The sequence below is a fragment of the Crocuta crocuta genome, unplaced genomic scaffold (genome assembly GCF_008692635.1).
Source record: "Crocuta crocuta isolate KB4526 unplaced genomic scaffold, BGI_CrCroc_1.0 scaffold279, whole genome shotgun sequence".
NCBI lineage: Eukaryota > Metazoa > Chordata > Mammalia > Carnivora > Hyaenidae > Crocuta > Crocuta crocuta.
Window position 1 is genome coordinate 7,430,757 of NW_027551570.1, and position 25,883 is coordinate 7,456,639.

Sequence of the window (25,883 nt, forward strand, 5' to 3'; positions counted from 1 at the left end):
ATCTACCTTCATAGACTGTTCTTCACTCCCTTATTGTCCTGGAGGCTAAAGGATGTAGAAGATGACCTGATGGAGGAGACAGAGGCAGGAGTTCCGCCATGTATCTGAGCACAACTGTCATCTAATCTTACCCGGTCACTTGTCTCTCTTGAGCATCGTGAAACTTAGAAATGAGAGGGACCCGCCCCTCTTAGAGACATGGTATGGGACATATGATGCAATAGATGAAAGTCTACTCTGAACTTTTTAGGAGAAACGTTCTATATAAATTGCCTATATTGTTAGCCACCTTGTTGTTAATTGGATTTGATTTTCTTTCTTTTTTTTAAGTTTTTAATGTTTATTTCTTTCTGAGAGACAGAGACTGGAGGAGGAGTAGACTGAGGAGACAGAGGATCCGAAGCAGGCTCTGCACTGACAGCAGAGAGCCTGATATGCGGGGCTTGAACTCACGAGCAGTGAGATCATGACCTGAGCCGAAGTCTGGCACTTAACCGACTGAGCCACCCAGACACCCTGGATTTGATTTTCATATGCTTCGAAAAAAAAGATATTAACCAAGTATATGGCAAGGCTTTCTTGCTGGAACTATTTTTGCTTACTATAACCAGAAAGCCAGTAAATTATACTTTATCGAAATTTACCAAATAATTTGATATCTGGTCTGTTGTATAGAATTTATTATTTCATTGCAGTGGTGCCAACCAATTACTTCTCATAACTTTTCTTACATATTGTTTGCCTTCTTCTTAAAATACTTAGTACTGATCTACATACTTCTATATTTATATATGTGAGGGCTATCAATGCATTGCTGTTTGAAACTCATCTTCTTCTTGTCTATGTGTCATTGGGTAAGTTTCTCTTGAACGTATTATTTATTCCAAATTTAGGTTACTTGGCGCATGGGTGGTTCAGTGGTAGAATTCTCGCCTGCCAAATTTAGGTTACTGGTCTCCTGGTCAGTTCCCAAGCTCACTATTCCAAATTCTAAACCCTTAGACTCTCAGACTCCCTGGTACTTGTAGCTGGAAGAGACCCAGTACTTTCTCCTCAGATCTCGAATCAACAGGGACCAAATGAATCAACTTAAATGCTTTTAAGTGCAAGTAACAGAAGCAGCTTAAACAATAAAGAAAATTCATTAACTCACCTAACAAGAAATATCCAGCGAGTGAGGGGAGTTGATGTTAGTGGTTCAGCTATACTTCAAGTTCTATCTCTTTACCTCTGTTGTCAGGATGGTTTGCTTTGGTAGTCAGAATTGTCTCCTTGTAGCTGCCCTGATGGTTGAAGCACTGCCATGTGTCACCCCCCAAACAATAATAATCAAAAGCCAGACAAAGCAAAAAGGCCATTTGTCACCCTTTTTTTCTCATCTTTTATAAGCGTGGGGAAATATTTCCTCTAAGCTTCCAGTAGACTTCTTTATGTTTCATTGGTGTTAGAAATAATTTCCAAAACATAGAAAAGTCATAAGAGATCACTGAGTATTCTTTTAGCACAATGCTGGACTTAATTTCCTATCATCTGGGCTATTTTATAACTCTGTAGAGGCAGAGGTTAACTTGAATATTTTTGTCTAGAAGAGATGTAAATAATTTTTGTTCACTGGCATAGATAACTCTGGGGATGTGGTTTACGGCCCTTTTGGCCACTAACCAGTTGTGTACCTAACCCAGCTACCTAACTTGTCAAAGACTCTTTGACTCCATTTTAACATTTTACTAGTTTCCTCATTGATTAGTGAGTTGAACAAAATCCTTGACATGTGTTGATTTCATATTTCCATGGTATTCATAATTTTACCTTTTTGAAAATTATACTTTAACATTGACCAGAATTTGGTCACACCACATACCCAAACTAGTCACTTCATAGGGAAAAGAGATTACCTCAATTTATTTTGCATAATCTCTTACACTTTCACTCCCTTCCCTCCTCATTGTTCTTACCTACCAGGACTGGGGACACCCAGCCTCCCTAGGGCCATGGGATTCTGGTATCAAGGGAAAAGAGCAGGAAAATGGTCATTGTGTAGGCACTCAACAGTTCCTGCCATACCAGAGGAACCTTAGAAGTGGACATAGAGAAGAGGCCAAATTTGGGGCGCCTGGGTGGCTTAGTCGGTTAAGCGTCCGACTTTCGCTTAGGTCATGATCTCGCGGTTCGTGGGTTCGAGCCCCGCGTCGGGCTCTGTGCTGACTGCCAGCTCAGAGCCTGGAGCCTCTTTCGGAGTCTGTGTCTCCCTCTCTCTCTGACCCTCCCCTGCTCACGCTGTCTCTCTCTCTCTCTCTCTCCTAGAAATAAATAAAAAAAAAAAAAGAAGAAGAGGCCAAATTTTACTTAACCCTCTTTTGTTAAATATAATTGTTTTCCCTTTAATTTTTAAGTAGTAAACATCATACTTACACAGAGACCAGCTTTAGATGTTATAGGAATATAAGAAGGCAGGAGAGAATATTGATTAAATGAAGAGTTTCTTTTGTTTTTTAATTAATGAATAAGCCTCACTAAATGGTATTCATCTTTGTGCCAAGGGTAGTGCTTTTAAAGTCAACATACATTTATTGAGTATTTACCATGCGTAAAGGAGACCTATAGTACTTTGTAGAATCAAACAGACTTGTTCATCCTCGTAGGCTATATGACCTTGACCTTGGGCAAATTATTTAAGCCTCTGTAAGCCTTGATTTTGTCATCTCCAGACAGTAGCATAGTGCTTTAGGTGAAAGTGCTTGGGGTTATTCACCCTAAGATGAAGTGGCCCAGATCTGTGTTGTCCATATTTATTCTTCCCTTTCCTCTCCACTCTTGAAAGATTGTTTATTCGTATCTAATACTCCAAAGCCTTCAAGAGAATGAAGATTATTTGAATTAGAGGAAACCGTGCCATCATTCTCAATTCATTATGTACAATTCTAATTGCATTCTCTGTTTGAGCATGTGGCCATTTGTCTCCATGAAATAAAGTAGGTGGACTTTATGAGTGGCTTTTCTTTGGCTCTGCTCCTCAGTCATGATTTACGGTTTTGCTTGGGATGGCTGAGGTCTGACCACCATAGCAAGGTAATGCTGCTACACCTGTATTATCACTAACTGTAATGGTAAAAGATGAATTATTTTTATAACTGATATTTCTAGCATTAGCTGATAATAGTACAGTTTTGTGGGCATGTACGTAAGAGTAATCATTTGTTGGGAGAGAAGTTTCCTTCTGAATGTGAATGTTTGTATTGGTAACTATAATTATAAATAATTGTTTATAAAGTGATAATGACTGGGTTCCCTATGTCATCTTTTATAGTTATTTGTGTATCTCTCCATCCTGACTGTAAGCAATATGAGGTGTATGGCCTTGTCTTATGTATCTTTATATTTTTCACATCAATGTAGTACAGCACATAGCATGTAGTTGGCACTCATTAATTGTGGGGGGGTTTTTTGGATTAATGAATGAGTTCCACAAGATGGTGTTCATTTTTGTGCCAAGGATAGTGTTTCTAAAACTAACATACACTTATTGAGCCTCTACCATGAGTAAAGAACAGTGTGGAAGAGGAAAAGATGATACAGACCTGCCCTGAGCTCTTGCTATGGCTGCTGGAGCCATTGGTATGGCCAGATCTTCTAGTCTCTCATAGGCCGTGTATAGGATTTTACATTCTATTCTAGAAGCAATGCAGGGCCATGGATAGGTTTTTTTTTTTCATGGATAGTTTTTAAGTTAGGGGTTCAAGAACAAATTTTATTTTATAAGGCCACATCTCTGTTCCAAGCCTAAGTCTCAGAAATACTGCTCCCAAATTGGGGCTTCCTGTATAGGTCTGGTGATTAGATTCACCATAACAACTGATGCATATTATAATCATGAGTTGTTAAAAATATCCTTTGTTTGTAAAGTCAGGGAATTATACAGTCCATTTTGGAAAGATGTCTCTTCAATCTGTGCATTGGAGGCCTCTAATTTATTATGTATCNAATTTCCCAGTTTTTAGTTCTTTGCCTCATTTTGGAAAGATGTCAATTGAAAATAGTTTGAGAAGTTCAGATATATGTAAACCCAAGGAATCAATCAAGTTCAACCTACCAATTTAATTAGAGTTTATAGTGTTACAGGGGATAATATAGTCAGGTAAGATATGAACATTGTAGAGCTTATAATTTAGCAAGAGTGATTGGTCAATTTTAGACTATGGTGTCAAAAGGAGAACAGAAGTGGGAGAGTATGTCTAACTTGCTGATGGTGGTAGGAGTGGTGGTTAAGAATTAGCAGGAAGTGATACAGGGAGATCCGTTTCTAATCTTGGGCCTCTAGGAAACACAGCCTGGGGACTGACATGCTGATATCTGCCTTGGGTGGTATAGACCCAGGATGGTAAGAGCGAGGACAAATTGAACCAAGGTGAAGATATGAAGCAGAGAAGTATGTGTTACTGTACTGGCCATCACTTCACAAAGACCTGGGGAAAGGTAACAGGTTGCTTGTCAGGGATATTTGTATGGCTTAGAGAACATGGGTAGCATGCCCTGGGGAGAAAAAAGAGAACGTGATTGCCTAATTTCTTTCTCCTCTTGTCTCTCACTGGTCCACTCCAAAGGAGTTAACACCCTTGCACTTTTTGGTTGTGTCATCTAGTTCCTCACATTGCCAGTTGGAATGCTTGATTCCATGTCCTGCAGTGTGGTGTTTCATCCTAGTCCAGATGTCGCAGGAGCCAGAGGACCTGGCATCCCCAGGCACGCGACTAATTAGCCTTCAGTACCAGCATCTTTGGAAGGAAGGGGGTAGTCGGGGGGCTCCAAGGAGGTACATGAGGTTTGTATCCAATACAGTCCTGAAGGACAGACAGGATTCTGGGAGGCAAAGATGAGAGAGGAAGGCATTTTAAGCTGTGACATAGAGGAAGAAACATGTGTGCTACATTTAAGATAAAACAAGTGCCGTATTGGCTTCAACAGAGACGTGACAATTTCTTAGTCCAGATTTTCTTGGCTTGTAATTATTCTTGAGGTTTTTTTCCCTTTTAAAAGGTACTTCAAATATATAACTAAATGCTTATTCCTTCATTAGATTTTTTTGTATGATTAAATTACCATTTGGAAAAAATCTTTTATCACGCCTTTTCTTACAGATGTATAAAGAGGGGGAAGAGGAGGCTGGAAATGGAAGACTCCAAATGTGAAGCTATCTTTGATTTGGCCAAGAGTAGGGGTCACAGAGGGTCTTGAGCAGGGAGTGGGATGTGAAGAGTGAGAGGGAAGGACGATGTGGTTTAAACCATTCCCTGTAGTTCATCATTCATTTTTGCTTGATAGCCTCACACAGACTTTCCTTTTTGGTATATTGGTGGTAGCGACAATAGTAGAAATACGAGCACTAACGGTAACAACCACCCCAACCATGGCTCATTCCATTGCTTCATTCACATCTCTGTCCCATGTCACTTTCTCTAACGCCTTCCCTGACCACCTGATCTAAACTAGCATCTCCCTATCCTGGTTAATCTCTAACCCCTTGCTCTGCTTTATTGTTTCAATAGCATTAAGCTAACTGACATCATATTACATATGTATACACTCATTTAATTGTTTTCTGTCTATTTACCTGACCAGAAAACTTCATTAACACAGAGAATTTGTCTGTCTTGAGCAGTCATTGCCAGTGCCTGGCACTGTTCTAAGTACCTGATGGGATTCTAACATTGAGACCAGAGAATTTGTGGACTATATGGTGCTGATTCTTTGTAATCTATTGAGGCTTGCTTTGTGTATTGAGGCTTTGCTTTGTTCATCGTCAGTTTTTGAAAATATTCCATGCGTGCCTAAAAGAACATGGATTTTTAAGTTTTTTGATGAAATATTCAATTTATGTATATTAGCTCAAGCTAATTATTTTTCAAACGTATGATTGTTTTGCTAAAGTCTATATCCTTATTAATTTTTTCTACTGAATCTATTAATTACTGAGGGAAATGTTACATTTCCCCCTGTGATTGTGAATTTGTCAATTTCTCCTTAAAGTTCTATTAACATTAATTTTTATAATGTATTTAAGCTTGTGTCATAAATTGCACATAAGTACAGAATTTAAAATTCTTCCCAATAAATTATTGGTTTATTCATTATGTACTGATACTCTTTATCCTTAATTTACTAGCTTTTTTAGTAAATTAAGCTGGTAATTGCTTTTTACCAGCTTTTCTTTTGCCTGGAATATTTTTTCTATCCCCTGGCTTTCAACCTCTGTCCTTATATATTTTAAAAAAGGGTGTTCTTCGGGGTGCTTGGGTGGCTCAATTGGTTAAGTGTCTGACTACTGATTTCAGCTTAGGTCATGATCTGGCAGTTTATGGGTTTGAGCACCATGTCAAGCTGTGCTCTGATGGTGCAGAGCCTGCTTGGGATTCTCTTTCCCTCTCTCTCTCTGCTTGTGCTCTCTCTCTCAAAATAAAATAAATAAACTTAAAAAAGAGTTTTTAAAAAGTGTGTTCTTCATATCAATTTTTAAAAAATAGTTTACTCCTGTTTCTTTGTGTTTTAATTCATGATTTGAGTCCTTTGTGATTAACAATATATGAAATGTATTTCTACCATTGTGTTTTGTTACATACCTTTTTCTCCTCTCCCTACTTTCTTTTGCTGGTTTTTGAGTGAATCATGGACAATATATATGAAATAGTGTAGAGATGTTGGATGGTACTATCTTCTCCTGGAGAGGATCTATTTTTTTTTTTTTCTGGGTGGTAGTTACAGTAGGGGCAGATCACCTTGAACTAATCGGGCACTGAGTTGGTTTCAGGCTGGTTTCAGACTTTGTGAAGGCTAGTCTTGTTCCAGTATCTAAGAAGTACTCCTTCAGGGCTTCCAAGACCCATCCTCATCTTTGTGAATCTACTTAAAGCTCTGCGGAGTTTTTAACCTCTTAGCAGATGCCTTCTCTCTTTACTGTCTTCCCCTAACATTTTAGGATTTGGCAAGTGCCTCAAGGGTAAAAGTCCATGCTGGAGGTCACTCGCTTCTCTTTTGTTCCCTTTTTTTTCCTGGAAAATGTCCCCCTAAAGTCCTAGCTGCCTTGGTAGACTTGAACTGTAGTTGTTGTCTTATAAGCCAAGGGCAGGTGCTGCAAGCTCTAGCCTAGGGCATTCTGCTCGTGTCAACTGCCGTGAGAGGAATGCACAATCCCAAGTGTGGGGCTCACCTCACAGCATCCCCCTTGTCTGCAGGGTCTGGCTCCTCAGGTGCTGACTGCCTAAGTTTGCCTTAGCTGATCTCCGATGTCCTCAAAGACCTGTTGTTGTTTTTAAATTTTGCTCAGATTTTACATTGTTTAAGTTTTTCAGTGCTTTCAGTACAGCTGTGGAAAGTGGGAGACTTTGTGTGAAATAAACTTAATCCATTATAGCTGAAGCTGAGGTTTTATTCTTGAGTTTTTAATTTCAATCATTTTCCCCTAGAAATTATATTTGGTTGTTTTTCTTTTTTCTTTTTTAATGTTTATTTATTTATCTTGAGAGAGAGAGTGAGAGAGAGAGAGAGAGAGCATGAGTGGTGAGGCGCAGAGGGATATGGAGAGAGAGAGAATCCCAAGCGGGATCTGCACGCAGAGCAGACATGGGATTCAAACTCAGAAACCGTGAGATCAAATCACCCGAGCCAAAATCAAGAGTTGGACGCTTAACCAACTGAGCCACCCAGGTGCTCCTTTATCTGGTCGTTTTTCACATCAGCATCATCTTTTTCTGGATAGTATACTGTTTCTATTTTATGTTTTCTATTCCTTTCTTTATGATTTTAATCTCTTAAAATATACTTACTTCATAGTTTGAATCCTTCTAGATTATCTGAAAGTCTCAGGGGTGTAATTTTACTGTGTGTTATTTGCTGACTCTTAGTTTGCATTTGCTTCTTCCAGATGCCCCAAGAGGGTATAGGCAGCTGAGAACCAATTTTTATGTTAATTTCTTGGCTTGGGATTCCTGAAGCCATACAGCTATTGCATATTTGAATCCCAAATGTGAGTGAGCAGAGAGGTAGGGTTACAGAATAAGAAGAGAGAGATTTTTTTCTTACCACTCAGAGTTCAGACTTGTACAGATAAACTTTTTTTGTCATTTTGTTTACTTGTGAGTCAGTGTTTCTTGGGCCATCCCTTCAGTTAAGGTACAAACCACCTATGGAGTTCTGACATATGTATATATATGTATGAATATATATTCCAAGTCTCCACGTTACATGGGCTCAAGGTCTTGGCTCTTATTTCTATGAGGCCATTAAAGCTGGCCCATTTGGTTGCTGATCTTAGACACCCCCTGGGGCAGCTGAGAAATCAGTGCCTACTGCCCACTCTGATTTTCAGTTTTCTTTTTGTATAAATCCTCAGGGATTTGTTGAATTTTCTTGTAGGCTCAGCTGTGTATATGTGAAGGTATTTGTATACTTTATGCCATGGTTTTAGGTGTTTTTTAGGTAAATGTTTTCAAATTGTCTAGTTCTTCAGAATTCCAGAAACAGAAGTCTTAATTGACATAATTTATATTGCTAGCTTATACAGTAAGACTTAATAAATGTTATCTGTTATTAAATATCACCATCAATATTACTATTTCCACAAATACAGAAAAACTGAATATTTGGATTTTATATAATAGTGTATATATACGACATATTTCTAGAACATAAAACTATTATATGTTCTATAAAAATATGTTATATATAAGTAGAACATATAACATGTAATAGATTATCTACAATAGATGGTAAAGCTTTATGATAACTGGTCTATCAAGTGTATTGCTAGTAGATACAGATCATGCTACAGAAACACAAGAAAATTTGTAGCACAATAAACTATTGGAAGAGTTTAAACCACATCACTCTTTTCCCAACTACAGGTTCTGCTCAGTTAAAAAGAAATTTTTTAAACTCTTTTTTCTTTAGGAAAACTAGAATATGCTGTGGATTTGTAGCTTTTAAACACTGAAAGATATGTGTATGGGAATATGTATTTATGTGTGAATCACTTCACATATACCTATATATTATTTATATTAAGAATAAAAAATTAAATTTTTCATAAAGTTCTATATCTTTTTTTGCCTTTTTGTAGAAGGATTCTTCATGAAGACTTGAAATCAAAGAATATATTTCTGAAAAATAATCTGCTTAAAATTGGTAAGGTTTTTTTAAAATATGTATTCCATAAACATGGAAGAGTGTATTCTAGATGTTATCAACATACCACATTGAAGTATATAGTACCTAGAAGTGTTAGAGTAATCACTGGTTTATTTTTTATTATTATTTTTTTTTTACAAATAGTTTATTGTCAAATTAGTTTCCACATAACACTCAGTGCTCATCCCCACAAGTGTCCTCCTCCATGCCCATCCCCCCTCCCCCCACATCCATCAGTCCTCAGTTTTTGTCAGCATTCAAGAGTCTCTCATGGTTTGCCTCTCTCCCTTTCCCCCACCATTTCCGCCCTTCTTCTCCCCCTTGTTCCTCCGTCAAGTTCCTCCTAATCCTCCTATACGTGCAAACATATGATATTTGTCCTTCTCTGCCTGACTTATTTCGCTCAGCATAACACCCTCAAGGTCCATCCATGTTGCTACACATGGCCAGATTTCATTCTTTCTCATTGCCATGTAGTATTCCATGGTATAGATAAACCACATCTTCTTGATCCATTCATCTGTTGATGGACACTTAGGCTCTTTCCATGTTTTAGCTATTGTGGAGAGTGCTGCTATGAACATTGGGGTACATGTGCCCCTATGCATCAGCATTTCTGTATCCCTTGGGTAAATTCCTAGCAGTGCTATTGCTGGGTCATAGGGGAGTTCTATTGTTAGTTTCCTGAGGAACCTCCACACTGTTTTCCAGAGGGGCGGTACCATCACTGGTTTATTTTTGACTTCTCAAACTTTTGTTTTTTCTTGGTTCGGGTCAAAAAACCCAGTTATTTTGTTTCTGAGTATCTGATGTAAATTGAAGTGTAAGACATTTGCTATGTTCTTGACAGATTGAACTAGTAATTTTTGAGTTCCTACTCCATGCCAGGCACTTTGCAAGTAGTTAGACTTGTTTTACTAGTTTGATTAATTAGTACAGGTTTTCCACTTATTTTATCACAAGCAACTGGCAGTTGTCACAGATAATTAAAATGTTGATATAATAGATTTGTTAATTTTTAGTACTTCAGAACCTTGCTTCCATTCATAACAGTTACTGGATTTTTAGTCTTCCTGTAAGATGTTCTTAGAAAGGGAGAACATAAAAGCATGTAACTAGTTACGTGACTGACAAGAAGCTAATAGATTCAAATTTTTATACTCATGGCCTTCAAAAGTCTCGGATCATTTATTTGAAATGTTTTTCTTTATTGTAAATAAAGAACAAACTCTCCCCCTTCACATGAAATTGCAACTATTATATTCAGCCCTTCCAGAATCATTTTGTTTGTTATTCAGACCTGAGATAGCTTTTTGTTTCAAGTTGCTGGTTCTCCATAATTCCAGAAATATAAAGTTTTAGCTTACATAATTAGCTTTCCTGGCTCAAAATCTTCATTCTCCTATAAGGCCTATGTTTTGTGTGTATGTGTGTTTCTTTAAATGTTTATTTATTTTTGAGACACAGAGAGACAGAGTGTGAGCGGGGGAGGGGCAGAGAGAGAGCAGGAGACACGGAATCCCAAGCAGGCTCCAGGCTCCCATCTGTCAGCACAGAGCCCTACAAGGGATCTCAAACCATGAGATCATGACCTGAGCTGAAGTCGGACACTTAACTGACTGAACCACCCAGGCACTCCTAAGGCCTATGTTTTTTAAAGCTATTCATCAGCCTTGTGTAATTTAAAATATATTATTTTCCTTTTCTTTCCCTTTAAAACTGTATGAGTCATTGCATATTTAAAATTGTCAAATTAGACAGTTGTTAATTTCCAGGCTGGTTTTCATTGTTTTAAAGTATTTATAAAAATTAATTTTTATTTCAAGGGGATTTTGGAGTTTCTCGACTCCTAATGGGATCCTGTGATCTAGCCACCACTTTAACTGGAACTCCTCATTACATGAGTCCAGAGGCTCTGAAACACCAAGGTTACAACACAAAGTCGGACATCTGGTGAGTGGGCAGTGGGCTAGTCCCAAGGACGTGCGCATCTGCTGCACTTAGACAACAATGCATTTCAGTTTTAGGCTCATTTACTTGCTACATCCACTCACTATCTTTTTGAAGTATGAGTCATTCTTTGACCAAAGTAAAGGAGAGACTTTTTGGATTTCGAACTTGTTATTTCCATTATATTAATTTAAAAAATTCTCTTTATATATAGGTTAATTGGTTGGTTTGGATTTTTTTCTTCTTGAAGCACAAGGGAAACTTCTTAATGTATCATAAACATTAAATGCTGATAGATTTCTGCTAGCCTATTAAATAAAGTAGTTGTAATCCTAAACACTGTGCTTTATTTTATTTAAAATTAACTTTCACATCTGTGGAGAATGTGCAGCTTTATTTTTTTCTTCTTGTTGCATATAAGAATTTTTACTGAATATACTAGCTTTTAAGAATAAATGTAAATTTAAAAAATGTCTGAGTTTTCATTGATAGATGCCTCTGAGATTTCTCCACTTATGTGATCTCTTGTGCCAAAGAACTTCTCATTCCTTGTCTTGGAACCAGTTAAATCTCAGTGCAGAAGCCATGTGGAAAATTATATTCTATTGTTAGCAGTAGATCCTATTTGGGGAAAATCTCTTCTCCTTTGAAGAGGAATCATATAATTTTCAGCTTGTTAAGGGTTGAAAGGACAATCTAGTTGAGAGCCTGTTAATTAAGTAAATAATTATTGTATGCAAATCAACTTGGGCCCTTTCTGAGCTTTCAAAGATTAGCGTTGTGAAAGATTATGTCTACTTCATTCTTCTAAAGAGGATAAAGTAGAAAGTTACCTTTCCTGTGGCTAGGGAAAAGTAAGCACAATAGTGGATATGACTTTGGATTTTCATAAGGGTCATTACTCCTGTTCTTGTTCTGATGCCTCCCAAGTGGGAGGGAACAGTGTCACCATTAGGTCTGGTTATGGCGGATGACCATCCATCCTGTCCCTTCAATTCACTCTTGTGATCATTCAATTCTACGTTCTTCTGTGGTTTTTATTTTTTCATTGTTAGCCTGTTTCTACCCTGATGGTCTTTTCCAATATACCAACTTTTCTTTATCATAGCCTTCCCCTAACACCCTCCTCCCCAGACAAAAACAAAATAAACAAAAGGTACGTTCCAGGGATGAGTTTCTTTAGATTTTACTTTATCGAGCATCCACTACTAGATGCCCCTCCAGAAAAGTCTTCTTGCTCTTTCTTGAGTAGCTTTCTTCAGTTCAAGAAGATCAATCTTGGGCTTTGGATTGGATTTGGGTTGCATATTTACAACTCTCTTTACACTTAATTCTGTTTATTATTTGGATATTTAAAAACAGGTTCAAATCTATAATTTCTTCATGATTAAAATTACATGGTATGTAAGGAAGATGTTACATCCTGTCATTTGAATTAAGAATAAATTAATTTATGAAGCCCATTGCTAAGCCTTTGGAATTACATGGAGCAAGAAGGCTGGCTCATCTGCTTGCCAAATCAGATGTATGTCTCCTCAGAAACTTGGGCAACAGAACCCATAGATGGAAGAGGAAAGTAAACAGTTCTTTTGGTCTCAGTTGTGTCTATTGTATTTTTTTTTTTTTTTTCAAACTGCTCCTAGAGGCATCTGGGTGGCTCAGCCAGTTAAGCATCTGATTCTTGATTTCAGCTCACATCATGATCTCACGGTTCATGAGTTTGAACTCCACATTGGGCTCTGTGTTGACAGCAGGGACCCTGCTTGGGATTCTCACTCTCTCCCTCTTTCTGCCCCTCCTCCACTCATGCTCTGTTTCTCAAAAGAAATAAAAAACATTAAAAAAAAAAAAACCTGTTCCTAGTATTGCAAAAGAATTATAGGAATATCAATATTACATAAAGAATTGGAGAAATATTCCTAATATGGGAATTACAGAAATATCATAAAGAATATAGGAATTATCAGGAATATCAAAATTATAGAATAATAGGAATAGTATTGATATAGGGTTTTAGGCTTATAAATATGATATTTGACTCATGCAAAACTTAAAAAACCTAAAACCTCCCAATATAAAAACACAGGAGAATTTTAATATATTTTTTGTGAGCATTAGGTCAGCTCTCCTTGCAGAGATTATTAACTATTCAGCAAGGACAAGCTAACGACTTATCATCATCCTGACCCCAAATAACCACCTTATTATGAATTTAGTAATTACCTTAGTTGTATCTAAATCAAAACGGGCTTATCTGGTAATGAAATTTCTATTGCCAAACCTAAAGTGGAAAGAATAACAGAGAACTATTAATTATATTGGCAGATACAGAAGTGTGATGAGTAATCTTTGGGAGACACTCAGAAAAAATAGATTGAATGGGGTTGAGAATTTTTTTTCTGAATCTCAATGTGTAGCATCTGTTTACTGTGGAACATTTCGTTACAATTGGAAATACTCGTGAATAATTGACAGGTGTTTTGTTTTAGCACTAACAGCTGTACATATTATATCTATAATACTTAATGAAGAATTGGTATACTACTAATTATATTTCATCTGTTAATGTTTGCCCATTGTAACCTTATTCTCTTTCTGCAATCTGTTAAACCTTTTGGGATTCATTTATTTATAGCAATCAAGTACAGAGAAGTCTCTCTTAAAAGTGGGTTAGGTTCCAAAAGTTTATAAATGCTGGCAAGTTAGGATAATTAGGTTCATTGAGGACACTACCTTCAACACTGCTGATTTGTACAAGCAATTGCTGAACACTTTTCCCCTAAAGGAAAAATATAATATAGGAGTTGGGTTCCTAGGCCAGCTCTTTAAATTGATTTAAACTTTGAATAGTTGGAATTTATTGTTTTGGTAGGAGAAACAAATAAAGAACAATACTTTTGGAATAATGGTTCTATAATTAAACAGAAAAGAAACAGAATATTTCATTGTTGATCTTATCTCTCTTGTGAAAGGCAACCAGATGGCTCTTTAATCTTGTGCCCCGGTGTTCTTTGGACAGTTTTAGTGGAGGGAATGGTGATGGGAATAGCAGGGTATCAGAGTGTATTGTGAGGCTCCCAGGATTTTGCTGAGATCTGGTCCAGGGGTTGGCTGATTAAGAGACACTGTAGGAGGCTAGTTCCCACTCAACACAGAGTTCAGACTTTAGTGATGTTGGTCAGAAATGTCAGAGAAGGCTTAGCTACAGGTAGAAGAAAATGGAGAAGAACAAGTACCTGCCTGATCTGCCAGAACTAAGAAAGTATCCTCACAGGAGAGTGTTCCCGAACTGGACAGGGAAAGGGAGCAGGGTGGAGAAGGAGCCTATTTTCTGGTGAAGGATTGAGGAAGGCCAGGCCAACTTGGCAGCAGTTTGTGTAGCTAATGTGGGGCCTACGAGTAGCTGGCAGCCAACATCCCCATCTTGGTGAAGGAAGCTCTGGAGCAAGAGAGCCCATTTCTCTCACCTTTCCATGGTCTGAGAAATTTTTGAGTGGATTTAGAACTAAGCTGTTGGGCAAGGAATGCCCTCCTAGGGAGTGAGAACTGGTGTCATTATTTTCATCCAACAGAAGCTAAGTCGGAAAACATTTCAGCCAAGTGCAGTAGATTTGGATATTAATATCTTCTTTCAATGACTAGCATGAAATGACTGATACAAAATCTGGACATAGTATCTAGCCTGGTCAATTTTACAAAGGTCATGATACAGCCGTAGCAACAGAAGCAGAATTGTCTATCGAGAGCTTACTCTGTGATTGACAGCTAATGTGCTAGACACTTTATATATCTATATAAATGTATTTGTTACTACAGTAAAAAAAATCATACTGTTTGCAATTTAAAAACCTGCTTCTTTTCACTTAGCGAAAGGAAATATTGCTCTGCACTGACAAAATATGTCTACATATCATTTAAATGTTTGCAGAGTATTCTATACTTGGATACAGTCAGTTTTTCAACCAGTAATGTTTATTAAGCATTGTTTAATATTTTCTTCGAAGAGTTTCTCTTTGTTTTTGTATTTAAGCATTTTTAGGACAGTGTATCTGGGTGTGGATTTGCATTTATCCTACTTGGAGTCAGTTGAGCTTCTTGGACATACAGATGAATGTATTTCCTCAGATTTGAATAGTCATCAGCCATTACTTCTTTGAGTATTTTTTTCTTCCCTTTTCTCTCCCTCCTTGCCTTCTGGTGCTTCCATTATGCATACATTGGTGTGCTTCATGGTCTCCTACACTTCTCTAAGGCATTGTTCATTTTTCTTCATTTTTCTCTCTGTTCTTCAGATTCTATAATATCTGTCCATCTATCTGCAAGTTCATTGATTCTTCTGCTAGTTAAAGTCTACTGTTGAGCCCCTGTAGCAAATTTTTTTTTCTTTCAATTGTTGTACTTTTCAACCACAGAATTTCTATTTGGTGCTTTTTTTAAAAAAATAATTTATCTTTTTACCGATATTCTCCATTTGGTGTCACATTTGTATCATACTCAACTTATTTAAACATTGTTTCTTTTAGTTCTTTGAACATATTTATGATGCTGATTGGAATCTTTGTTAAATCTGATATCTGAGACTTCTTAGGTAGTTTCTGTTTCCTGCTTTCCCTCTCTGTATATGGGCATTTTCCTTTGCATGTCTCATTGTTAGTGAAAACTCGACATTTTAGATAATGTATTGTATCAATTCTGAATACTTATTCTTCCCACTCCTCCCACCTCTCTGTGGCTTGCTGTTGTTTGCTTCATTTTTTTTAAGTTTACTTACTTATTTTGAGAGAGAAAGCGTGAGAGAGTGCACAGGTTGGGGAGGGGCAGAAGGAGAGAGAGAATCACTAGCAGCCTCTGCGCTATTAGCCTGGAGCTCGACATGGGACTTGATCCCATGAACCGTGAGATCATGCCCTGAGTCAATATTAAGAGTTGGATGCTCAAGCGACTGAGCCACCCAGCTGCCCCGCTATTGTTTGCTTCCTTATTCATTTAGTGACATGCCTGATTATTCTGACACCTATTTCCCTTCTAGTGTGAAACCTCTAGTGTCATTCCTCAAAGAGTATAGCCTTGGGCACGTGTGCAGTGAGCAGTGGGACAACTGTGGTTTTAGCAAGGCTCTCTGTCCCTTTCCCTGTTCTCTCTGTTGAGCTGTTTCTGCTGGTATTACACCCAGTTGTTAGTCTTAACTAATTGCCAACTCATTGCTCTGTTATTTTCAACAATGCCCTGAGGTATGAATTGTTCTCCAGTCTCTTCCAATTAAATTTGATCCCCTTTGCAGATGTAGTTTTTGAGGCAGGTCTTTCAGGTTTGAAATTTTGCTATTTTTTTAGCAATCTCTTTCCCTGATTTTCTCTGGTAAGGTAGTTTATTGTGCTCGTGAAACTACCAATCTCTGCTTAATTGCTTGTCACCAAAATCTTCATTGTTTCTGAGAGTGGAGTTTAGGCTTAAATTTCCTACACTCTGTTCCAAAGCAGTCCTTTTGGGGAGAGCTTCTGAACCATCTCTTGTTATGTATGACCTGTCTTAGCCCTAGGCAAAATCTCTGAGCACTGCTCAGGAGCTGGAGGTAGGGACATGGCCCGCTTTTCTTAGTGATGCTCTAGCTCATGAGCAAGGTACTGGACAGGGGCAGTAGCCTCTCTTCTTGGCTTGCCTCTTCTGCGGTGGAACCTCCACCCTGGGAGCAAGCTGGGGCAAATGTGATCAGGGTCCCCCAATATTCTCTTCCTGCTGTCCCTGGGGTAGTGCCTCCATTCTACCAGTAGGGACTAGGTAGAGGAAAGGAGCCTTTAATATTTTTGTTACACTCACCTGGAATTTAATCTCTGTAACAGAGTTGGGGAGATGAAAAACACTGGAAGCTTGTTCCTCCTGGAGAGATGTCCAAGCCCGTGGCTGACTTCTGGAGGAAAAGGGAACCCCATCTTCTTGGCCACACTTGCAAAGAGTGAAGTTTTTGTCACACTAAGCTCAGTGGCTAAGTGCCATAAACTCTGGTTTTTACTGAGATTTAATAGATTTTTTTGAATAAATATTTCCTCATTTACTGTATGCCCTTAAGACAATTTTCAGTGACATTAAATTGTTGGGGGTTTTGGTAATTTTCACTAGTTATAGTTGTTTTGCTAAGGAGCAGGTCTGCTGAACTCCTCATGATGCCACCACTTTGGAACTGTTCTCCCCAAGGCCTTACTGTTGGAATTAAAGATTTTTATTTATTTGTTTCCTCTTTTAAAAAGTGGAAAGGAAATAGATTGGAGCACGGAGAAGCTGGTGGGAACTAAGGAAGGGAGATAGGCAGGGGTGCCTGGGTGGCTCAGTTGGTTAAGCATCCGGCTCCGGCTCAGGTCATGATCTCATGGTTCATGGGTTTGAGCCCCGCATCGGGCTCTGTGCTGACAGCTAGCTCAGAGCCTGGAGCCTGTTTTGGATTCTGTGTCTCCCTCTCTCTCTGACCCTCCCCTGCTCACACTGTCTCTCTCTCTCTCAGAAATAAATTTTTAAAAAATAGGAAGGGAGATAGGCAGGCCTTGTATTAATTTCATACATTCCGTACTTATGATGCTCTGACCATCTTCAAAGACCCTATTGAAACTATCAAGGATGGTTGAAGCAGTTAGAGCACAGCCATCCATCAAAGTGTGAAGCAGTGCAGGCTATTGTCATATCCAGCCTTGATGGAGTGGCTGAGTGAATAACAATGGGCAATGGAGGAATATGTGGCTCGTTCTTTCCATTGTCAATCCACCTTCTCACCCCAACTTTAAGCTCTGTGCATGTTCATTTCCCAAACTTTATAGTTTATATAGAATTTGTGATTGTGACCCCAAGAGTAGCTAAAGATGTAAAAGAAAAACACTTTTCCCTGTTATTTTCTCGTCAACCACACTGTGATCTCCCTGTCCTCCTCTCTCCCCTTGCTGTTGCTTCCATCTTCTGTTCTTCCATTGGCCAAATTTTTATGGTGTGGAGGACATGGGATCACCACACAGGAGGGAGAGCAGATGATCTTCTTTCAAACATTGTGCTCAATAATGGAAGGAAGTAATTAAGAAGAGCTGTATGAACAGTACATAATTCACCCAAACTTTGTTTCTAAATTTTTATGAGTCTTCCCCCAAATATGATAGTATATTTGGATGATAGAGTGGGAAGAATGCATACACCTTTGCTTTTAAATATTCCTTTGAGATGTACCTGGGTGGCTCAGCCGGGTAAGCATTCGACTTCAGCTAAGGTCATGATCTTGCAGTTCACAAGTTTGATCCCCACATGAGGCTCTGTGTTGACAGCTTGGATCCTGGAGCGTGCTTTGGATTCTGTGACTCCCGCTCAGAGAGGCAGTTTATAACACACAAATATTTTACACATGTACACCCAAATAAAAGTATTTGATTCAATTTGATGATTATATTGTACAAGTAATGTGTAGCCTTCCTCTCTCCTTTTATTAAGAAAACTTTTTTCATAGTATGACAAGTACTGACTTGATACTGTCTTTTTCATTTTCACCATTCTTATGGTGAAAGTATGTAGTGGTACTGAACTGTGCTTTTAATTTGCATTTTCTCTGATGACTGATAATGTCAAACATCTCATGATTTGGGGTAATTTAGTATCTCTTCAAGTCTTTTGCCCATTTTTCTATTGGATCCTCTCCTTTTTCTCATTGATTGGTAGAAGTTGTAATTAATAGATTAATGAAATTTTTACATATTATGGATACCAGTCTGATGAAAATTTGAGTTGCAATGTCTTCTCCTACTGTTTCTTTCTTTTCACTCTCCTAGTGGTTTCTTTTCATGAACACAAGTTCCTAACTTTAATGGAGTCTATTTTATCAGTCCATAACATTACTGTTAGTATTTTTTATGTTTTGGTTAGGAAGTCTTTGCCTACCCCCAAGATCAGGAAGATATTCTCCTATTTTAAAAGCTTTATGATTTTATTTTTCATAGTAAAAATTGATGATTTTTGTGCATTTGTTAGTGTGAGATAGGAGTCCACATTTATTACTTTCCATATGGGTATTCAATTGGCACAGCATAATTTGTTAAAAGGATCATTTTTTTTCTTTACCATAGTGCAGTTTGTCTTTGCGTTAGTCAAGTGACTGAATTTGTGTGAATCTGTTTTTGAGCCCTCTGTTTTGTCCATGGTCTATTTTTTCTTCTTTGCTAATATCACATTTTCAAAAGTAATGTAACTTTTTAATGAATCTTGCTATTTGATAATATAAGACCTCCAAATTACTGTCTGTCTTTGTCCCTTTGCATTTCCATGTAAGTTTTAGAGTCAGCCTGTCAATTCCCACAAAAAGTCTGCTAGGATTTTTATTGATATTGCATTGAGTCTACAGATCATTCTGGGAAAAATTGATACCTTCATTATTTTGACTTTTCCAAACTACACATGTAGATCTCTCCCTCTCCACCCCTACCCACCTCCCCTTTTTAGGTTCTTTAATTTCTCTTAGCAATGTACTGTGGCTTACAGTGTAAGGATTTGTACATCTTTCCTTGGATTTATTCCTAGGTATTTGACACTGTATGATGTTACTGTAAATGGCATTCTGCATTTAGTTTTTTAAATGTTTGCCACAGGCTTATTGAAATTAACTTTTATGTACCTTTTATGTACATAACCATGTTGACATACTTAATGACAGTTTAATTTATTTTTCTAATCTTTATATATGATTTTTTACCCAGTGTGATAGTCTTTTAACTGAAATATTATACATTTATATTTAATATAATTATTGTATATTTGTATTTTTATTTGCCATTTGTATATATGAATGTACACACACACACACACACACACACACACACACCTTTATTTAACTTTTCTGGCCTCATTCTGAGTAGCACCTTTGTTACAATATTGAATGGAAGGGAGTAGTGATACTAGACACACTTATCTTGTTCTCAACCTCAAAATAAAAGCATAAACTTTCAATATGTCACCAATAAGCGTAATATTTACTATAACTTTTCATTGCTTTAAAAAATGAATAAAGAGGGGCGCCTGGGTGGCTTAGTTGGTTAAGCGTCCAATTTCCGCTCAGGTCATGATCTCACAGTTCGTGGGTTTGAGCCCCGCATCAGGCTCTGTGCTGACAGCTAGCTCAGAGCCTAGAGCCTGTTTCCAATTCTGTGTCTCCCTCTCTCTCCGACCCTCCCTTGTTCATGCTGTCTCTCTCTCTCTCAGAAATAAGTAGAATATTTTAAAAAATGAATAAAGATATCCCCTTCTATTCCCAGTGTGGTAAGAGTTTTCTTCTTTTTTTTTTTAATTAAAAAAAATTTTTAATTTTTATGTACGTTTTGAGAGAGCAAGGCAAGGAGGGTCAGAGAGAGAGAGGGATAAAGAAATCCTAAGCAGGCTTTGCACTGTCTGTGCAGAACCTAGAACCTAATGCAGGGCTTAAACTCAGGGACTGTGAGATCATGACCTGAGCTGAAACCAAAAGTCAGACTCAACCGAATGAGTCACCCAGGTGCCCCAAATTGTCTTCTTTTTAAAAACACAAATTGGTTTTGAATTTTATCTACTGCCTTTTTTTGTATCTATAATTTTTCTCTTTTCTTCTATAATGAGATATATTCCATTGATTGATTTTCAAATATTAAGTCAAACATTTATTCTTGAAAAAAAATACACTTAGTTGTGATATATTATCTTTTTAATATATCATCATATTCTATTTGTACTTTGTGTATATGTATATGTATGTTTGGAATTTTTAAATCTATGTTTATAAAAATTGCTTATGATTTTCTTTTTCTGTTTTATTCTTGTTATACTTTATATAACACTTGTGCTGACTTTTTGAAATGAAGAGATTAAATAAGATTATCTTTCTTTATTCCTGAAATGCTCTAAAGAATTTTCCAGTAAAGCCATGTGGCCCTGAAGTGTTTCTTGTGGGGAGCTTTAGAAAAGTTTTTTAAAAACTATTATTTAAATTATTGTTTTGATTACTTAATTATTGTAATTATTATTTTGTACCATTTTTTAAATTATTAGTTTAAATTAATCATTGTTTTAAAAGTTTTTAAAATTGTTATTTTTATAATTATTTATAATATTTATAATAGATAAAGAACTATTTAGATTTTATATTTTTTTCTTGTATCTGGGAAGTTATATTTTTTAAAGACTTCACTTCATTCCATGTGTCAAATTTACTGTGAAAAAAGTCCATTTNAAAGCCCATTTATAATGTCATCTTAATACTTTCTAATAGCTGTGGAATCTATAGTGTTATATGTTTTTTTTGTTTCTGTTATTGTTTATTTGTTTTTATCTTCTTGTTTTCTTGATTAGTCTCACTAGAGGTCTATTAAGTTTATTAATCCTTTATTTTTATTGTGTGTCTGTTTTATTGATTTCTACTTTTTAAAAATTTCTTTTCCTAAACTTTATTTGGTTTGATTTGCTATTCTTTATCTTCTCAAGTTGACTTATATACATTAGTACTTCAATTTTTCTGTAATTTATTTTAGCTACATTCAAAGTATCGATATTTTGTACTTTTATTAACATCAGTCTTAAATTTTCCTAATTTCTGTTGGAATGTCTTATTTTATCCTATGAATTATTTAGATGTATATTCTTGAATTTTCAAGTAGTTGATGATTTTTTAGAGTTTTTTTCTGTTTCTCTTTCTGTTATTAATTTATGCCTCACTGTGGTCAGAAAATAGGCTCTGAAGTTTTCAATCCTTGAAGTCTGCTGAGGGTTTCTTGATCCTAAGTATGGTCAATTTGGAAAATGTTCCATGTGCCCTTGAAAAGAATCTGAATTCTGTCATTGCTGGATACATATGTTAATATGTGAATTATGTCAATTTTGGTAATTATATTTAGATTTTCTCTATCCTTATTAAAGTTTTTGGTCTGGTTGGTCTATCAGCTATTTATAGAGGCATGTGCAAGTCTTTCATTATGACTGTGAATTTGTCTATTTTTTAATTCTATTAATCTTTGCTTTATATATACACACACCTAGAGTTATTGGATTTTAGAGTTGTTATATGTTCCTCATATCTGATTTCTTTATCAATCCACCACCTTAATTTTAGTAGTAGCTCTTGCCTTTAAGTCTATTTTGTTTGATACTAGTATAGCTACACCAGCAATATTTTGATAAATATTTCTATAAATTTCTCTATGTTCTTGTACTTAAAGTTTGTTTCGTGCACAGTATATAATTTTTTATCCAGTCTGCTAGTCTTTTTAATTGAAATATTGTACATTTACATTTAATAGAATTACTGTATATTTGTATTTTTACTTGTCATGATTTGCTTTCTATATATACCATTTGCTCTTTCTTTTTCTCTTCTTTCCCGCTTTTAAGTTTTTATTTGATTATTTTTCCTCTAGTAACTTGTTAGTTATAAACTTGTCAGTTATACATTATTTTTCTATTGTTTTGGTGATAACCCTAGCAATTATAATGTCCATCTTTGACTTGGTATAGCTTAGTGAAACTTATTACTGTAACCACTTTTCCAGTAATGCTAGGACTTTAAATACTTTAACTCCATTTACCCTTTTATGTCTTTCACATTATTTTTGTCATAAAATTATATTCTACATAATTTAAATTACACAATATATTATTAGTATCATTTTATAGAGTTAATGCTTACTTATACATCATTACACAATTACTTTTTGTAGTTTTCTTTATTGCTCCTTGCATCCCTTTTTAAAAATTTTTATTTAAATTCTAGTTAGTTAACATACAGTGCAATATTGATTTATTAGTAGAATATAGTGATTCATCAGTTACGTATAATACCCAGTGCTCATCATAACAAGTGCCTCCTTAATACCCATCACCCATCTAATTCATCCCTCACCCACATCCCTCCATCAACCCTCAGTTTTTTCTCTTTCTTTGAGAGTCTCTTATTGTTTTTTTCCCTCTCTCTCCCTTTCCCCCCCTTCCCATATGTTTATCTGTTTTATTTCTTAAATTTCATATATGAATGAAATCATCTGTCTTCTCTAACTGACTTATTTTGCTTAGCATAATATACTCTAGCTCCACCCAAGTCATTTCAAATGGCAAGATTTCATTCTTTTTGATAGCTGAATAATATTCCATGGTATATGTATACATACATATATATGTGTGTATATATATATGTGTGTGTGTGTGTGTGTGTGTGTGTGTGTGTGTGTGTATCACATCTTTAGCCATTCATCAGTCCACGGACACTTGGGCCCTCTCCATAGTTTGGCTGTTGCGGATAATGCTGCTATAAATATTGGGGCAAGTACCCCCTTCAGATCTGCAGCTTTGTATCCTCTGGGTAAATATCTAGTAGTGCAATTGCTGTATCATGGGATAGTTCTTTTTCTTAACTTTTTGGGGAAGCTCCATGTTGTTTTCCAGACTGGCTATACCAGTGTGCATTCCCACCAGCAGTGCAAGAGGGTTTCCCTTTCTCTGCATCCTCACCAACACCTGTTTTTTCTTGTGTTGTTAACTTTAGCCATTCTGATAAGTGTGATCCTCCCTGAATTCCTTGTTTCTGCCTGGGATCATTTTTCTTCAAGTTGAAGAATTCCATTTTAGGATTGCTTTTAGTGCTATCCTGCTGGCAATGAATTCTCTTAACTTTTGATTGTCTAAAAAATGTCTTTATTTCACATTTATTGAAGGAAATCTTTCCTAGTATAGAAATCTAAAAATGTGCTACATTATTTAATAGTCTGATGTATGTGTACAAAATTAATTTTCATAATTTATAATATTTACATTGACTTTGGTGTTCTAGTCACTATCATGGCTTTTCTCCTAACACCCCCCTTCTTTCTGTCATTTTGTAATGAAAATAGTCCAGAATATGGAAGGGAAAATACCTTATGAATTTTATCAAGCCATTTAACTTTTTTGAGCCAGGTTGCATGGGAAAAAATATAGTGACTGTATGTTGCTATGAAGTTATGAGATTCTGCTGAGTTATATATGGAAGTGCTTTGTAATATATGTAAAGTGCCAATTAGATAGAAATTTTTAGGGTTACTATTATTTACTGAAACAGAAACATCTCATTGTACCCCGTATATATCCAGGATTCTCTTATTAGTATACATTTTTATGATACCCACAAAATGGTTGAAATGATAGTATACATGTATATACTTATTTATACATACACTACCTTTCATAAGAAAGTGGGACAGTGTTTAAAGTTACATAAAACACAACTTACACAGGGTTGGTTGTAACTTTATTCCTGATTTTTCAAGCAACTGACGTGAAAAGGGAGACCTGGCTAGTTACGTAGTCCAAAATACTCATGAGATTAAAAATAATCCATTAATTTTTAGGAGAAGTACAGTTCTTTCTTAATACTAAATTCAGGCAAGATTTCCCCCTCACTTTTCTTAATGATGCAGAGTTATTTAAAAGATTATTCTGCTGGCTTAGAGGTTAGTGATTTGCATGGTTAATCCAAATCAGTGTCAGATTTATCTAGAATTCTAATATTCTATTTCATACCCTCAAAGGGAGAATTATTACATTTTAATCTGAGCTACAAGTAGCTGCTTTGCCACCCTACTTGTAAATGAATTCTATTCAGAAAACTAATAAAGAATGCCAGTTTCCTTTTCAAAATGCTTGCATACACATTTGAGGAAAGGCTAGGCTGATAAATTAAAATTTTATTTTGCATATATACTATTAACAAAACTGCCTTAGAAAGATATTTAGCTGCATTTTATTGTTCCTTCATAGAGTTTCCTTACTACATTGATCAAGGGTTTATTTGCCCTACTATGTGAAGATACAGTAGGTTTGTTTGTTTTCCTCTAACAAAAATTGGTCATTCAGACTTACATTTTATAGAGTGTTTTTTTTTCCATTTTACCTTCTTCATTTATTAAACATGTATTTAAATGGAAAATAAATATAGTACTGAAGCTTTAAAAAAAAATCAAAGGATATGTTAGTGTCTTACAACTAATACCCTGATACATCTGAGGTTTTATATGGTGATCAAAGTTAGGACATTTGTTCCTTATTTAATTTCTTCGACTTTGTTTTTAGGTCTCTGGCATGCATTTTATATGAGATGTGCTGCATGAACCATGCATTCACTGGCTCCAATTTCTTGTCCATTGTTTTAAAAATTGTTGAAGGTGACACGCCTTCTCTCCCCAGGAGATACCCAAGAGAACTGAATACCATCATGGAACGGTATGGAAATAAATATATTGCCACAAAAACAATTTTAAATTGTACTTATATTTTAGTTCATTTGAAAAATAATTCTTTTTATTTTTTTTCTTTCTCTTTTCTTAAAATAAGTTTCTTTTAACATTACAGCATGTTGAACAAGAGTCCTTCATTGAGACCATCTGCTATAGAAATCTTAAAAATCCCTTACATTGATGAACAACTACAGGTATTTAAAATGAAAGGGATACTGGGAAACATGTATTAACATTGATATACATTCTAGAACTTGAAGATACGCTGTGAGAATAAGATGCATTAGGAATCAGTCAGAAAGGAGAAATAAGTTTTTTTTAAAGCTGAGGGAAATGATTTGTCAGACAATCTCTTTGCAAAAGGTGTGTGAACTTCAGTTCCCTGGAGCCCCAGATATGAGAAGTTAGGATTGTAATTTTCTGCCCAAACTCAACATCCATCCATAGAGCTCTTGGTATACTTTGTAAATATATTCCTGCTAGGGCAAGAATGCACTACTACTACTACTA

The 25,883-nt window shown here is 36.2% G+C and overlaps 1 protein-coding gene across 1 annotated transcript in view; it reads left to right on the plus strand.

Annotated features, from left to right (window-relative positions):
• LOC144220614 (serine/threonine-protein kinase Nek11-like) overlaps positions 1 to 25,883 on the plus strand; it is a gene marked incomplete at its 3' end in the record, with an annotated part of 113,954 nt that overhangs the window by 68,324 nt on the left and 19,747 nt on the right. Inside the window, exons 5-8 of the mRNA XM_077750918.1 lie at positions 9,110 to 9,174; positions 11,004 to 11,130; positions 25,210 to 25,359; positions 25,489 to 25,567. Of these exons, the coding sequence (XP_077607044.1) occupies positions 9,110 to 9,174; positions 11,004 to 11,130; positions 25,210 to 25,359; positions 25,489 to 25,567 (421 nt within the window). The remainder of the gene's footprint in view (positions 1 to 9,109; positions 9,175 to 11,003; positions 11,131 to 25,209; positions 25,360 to 25,488; positions 25,568 to 25,883) is intronic.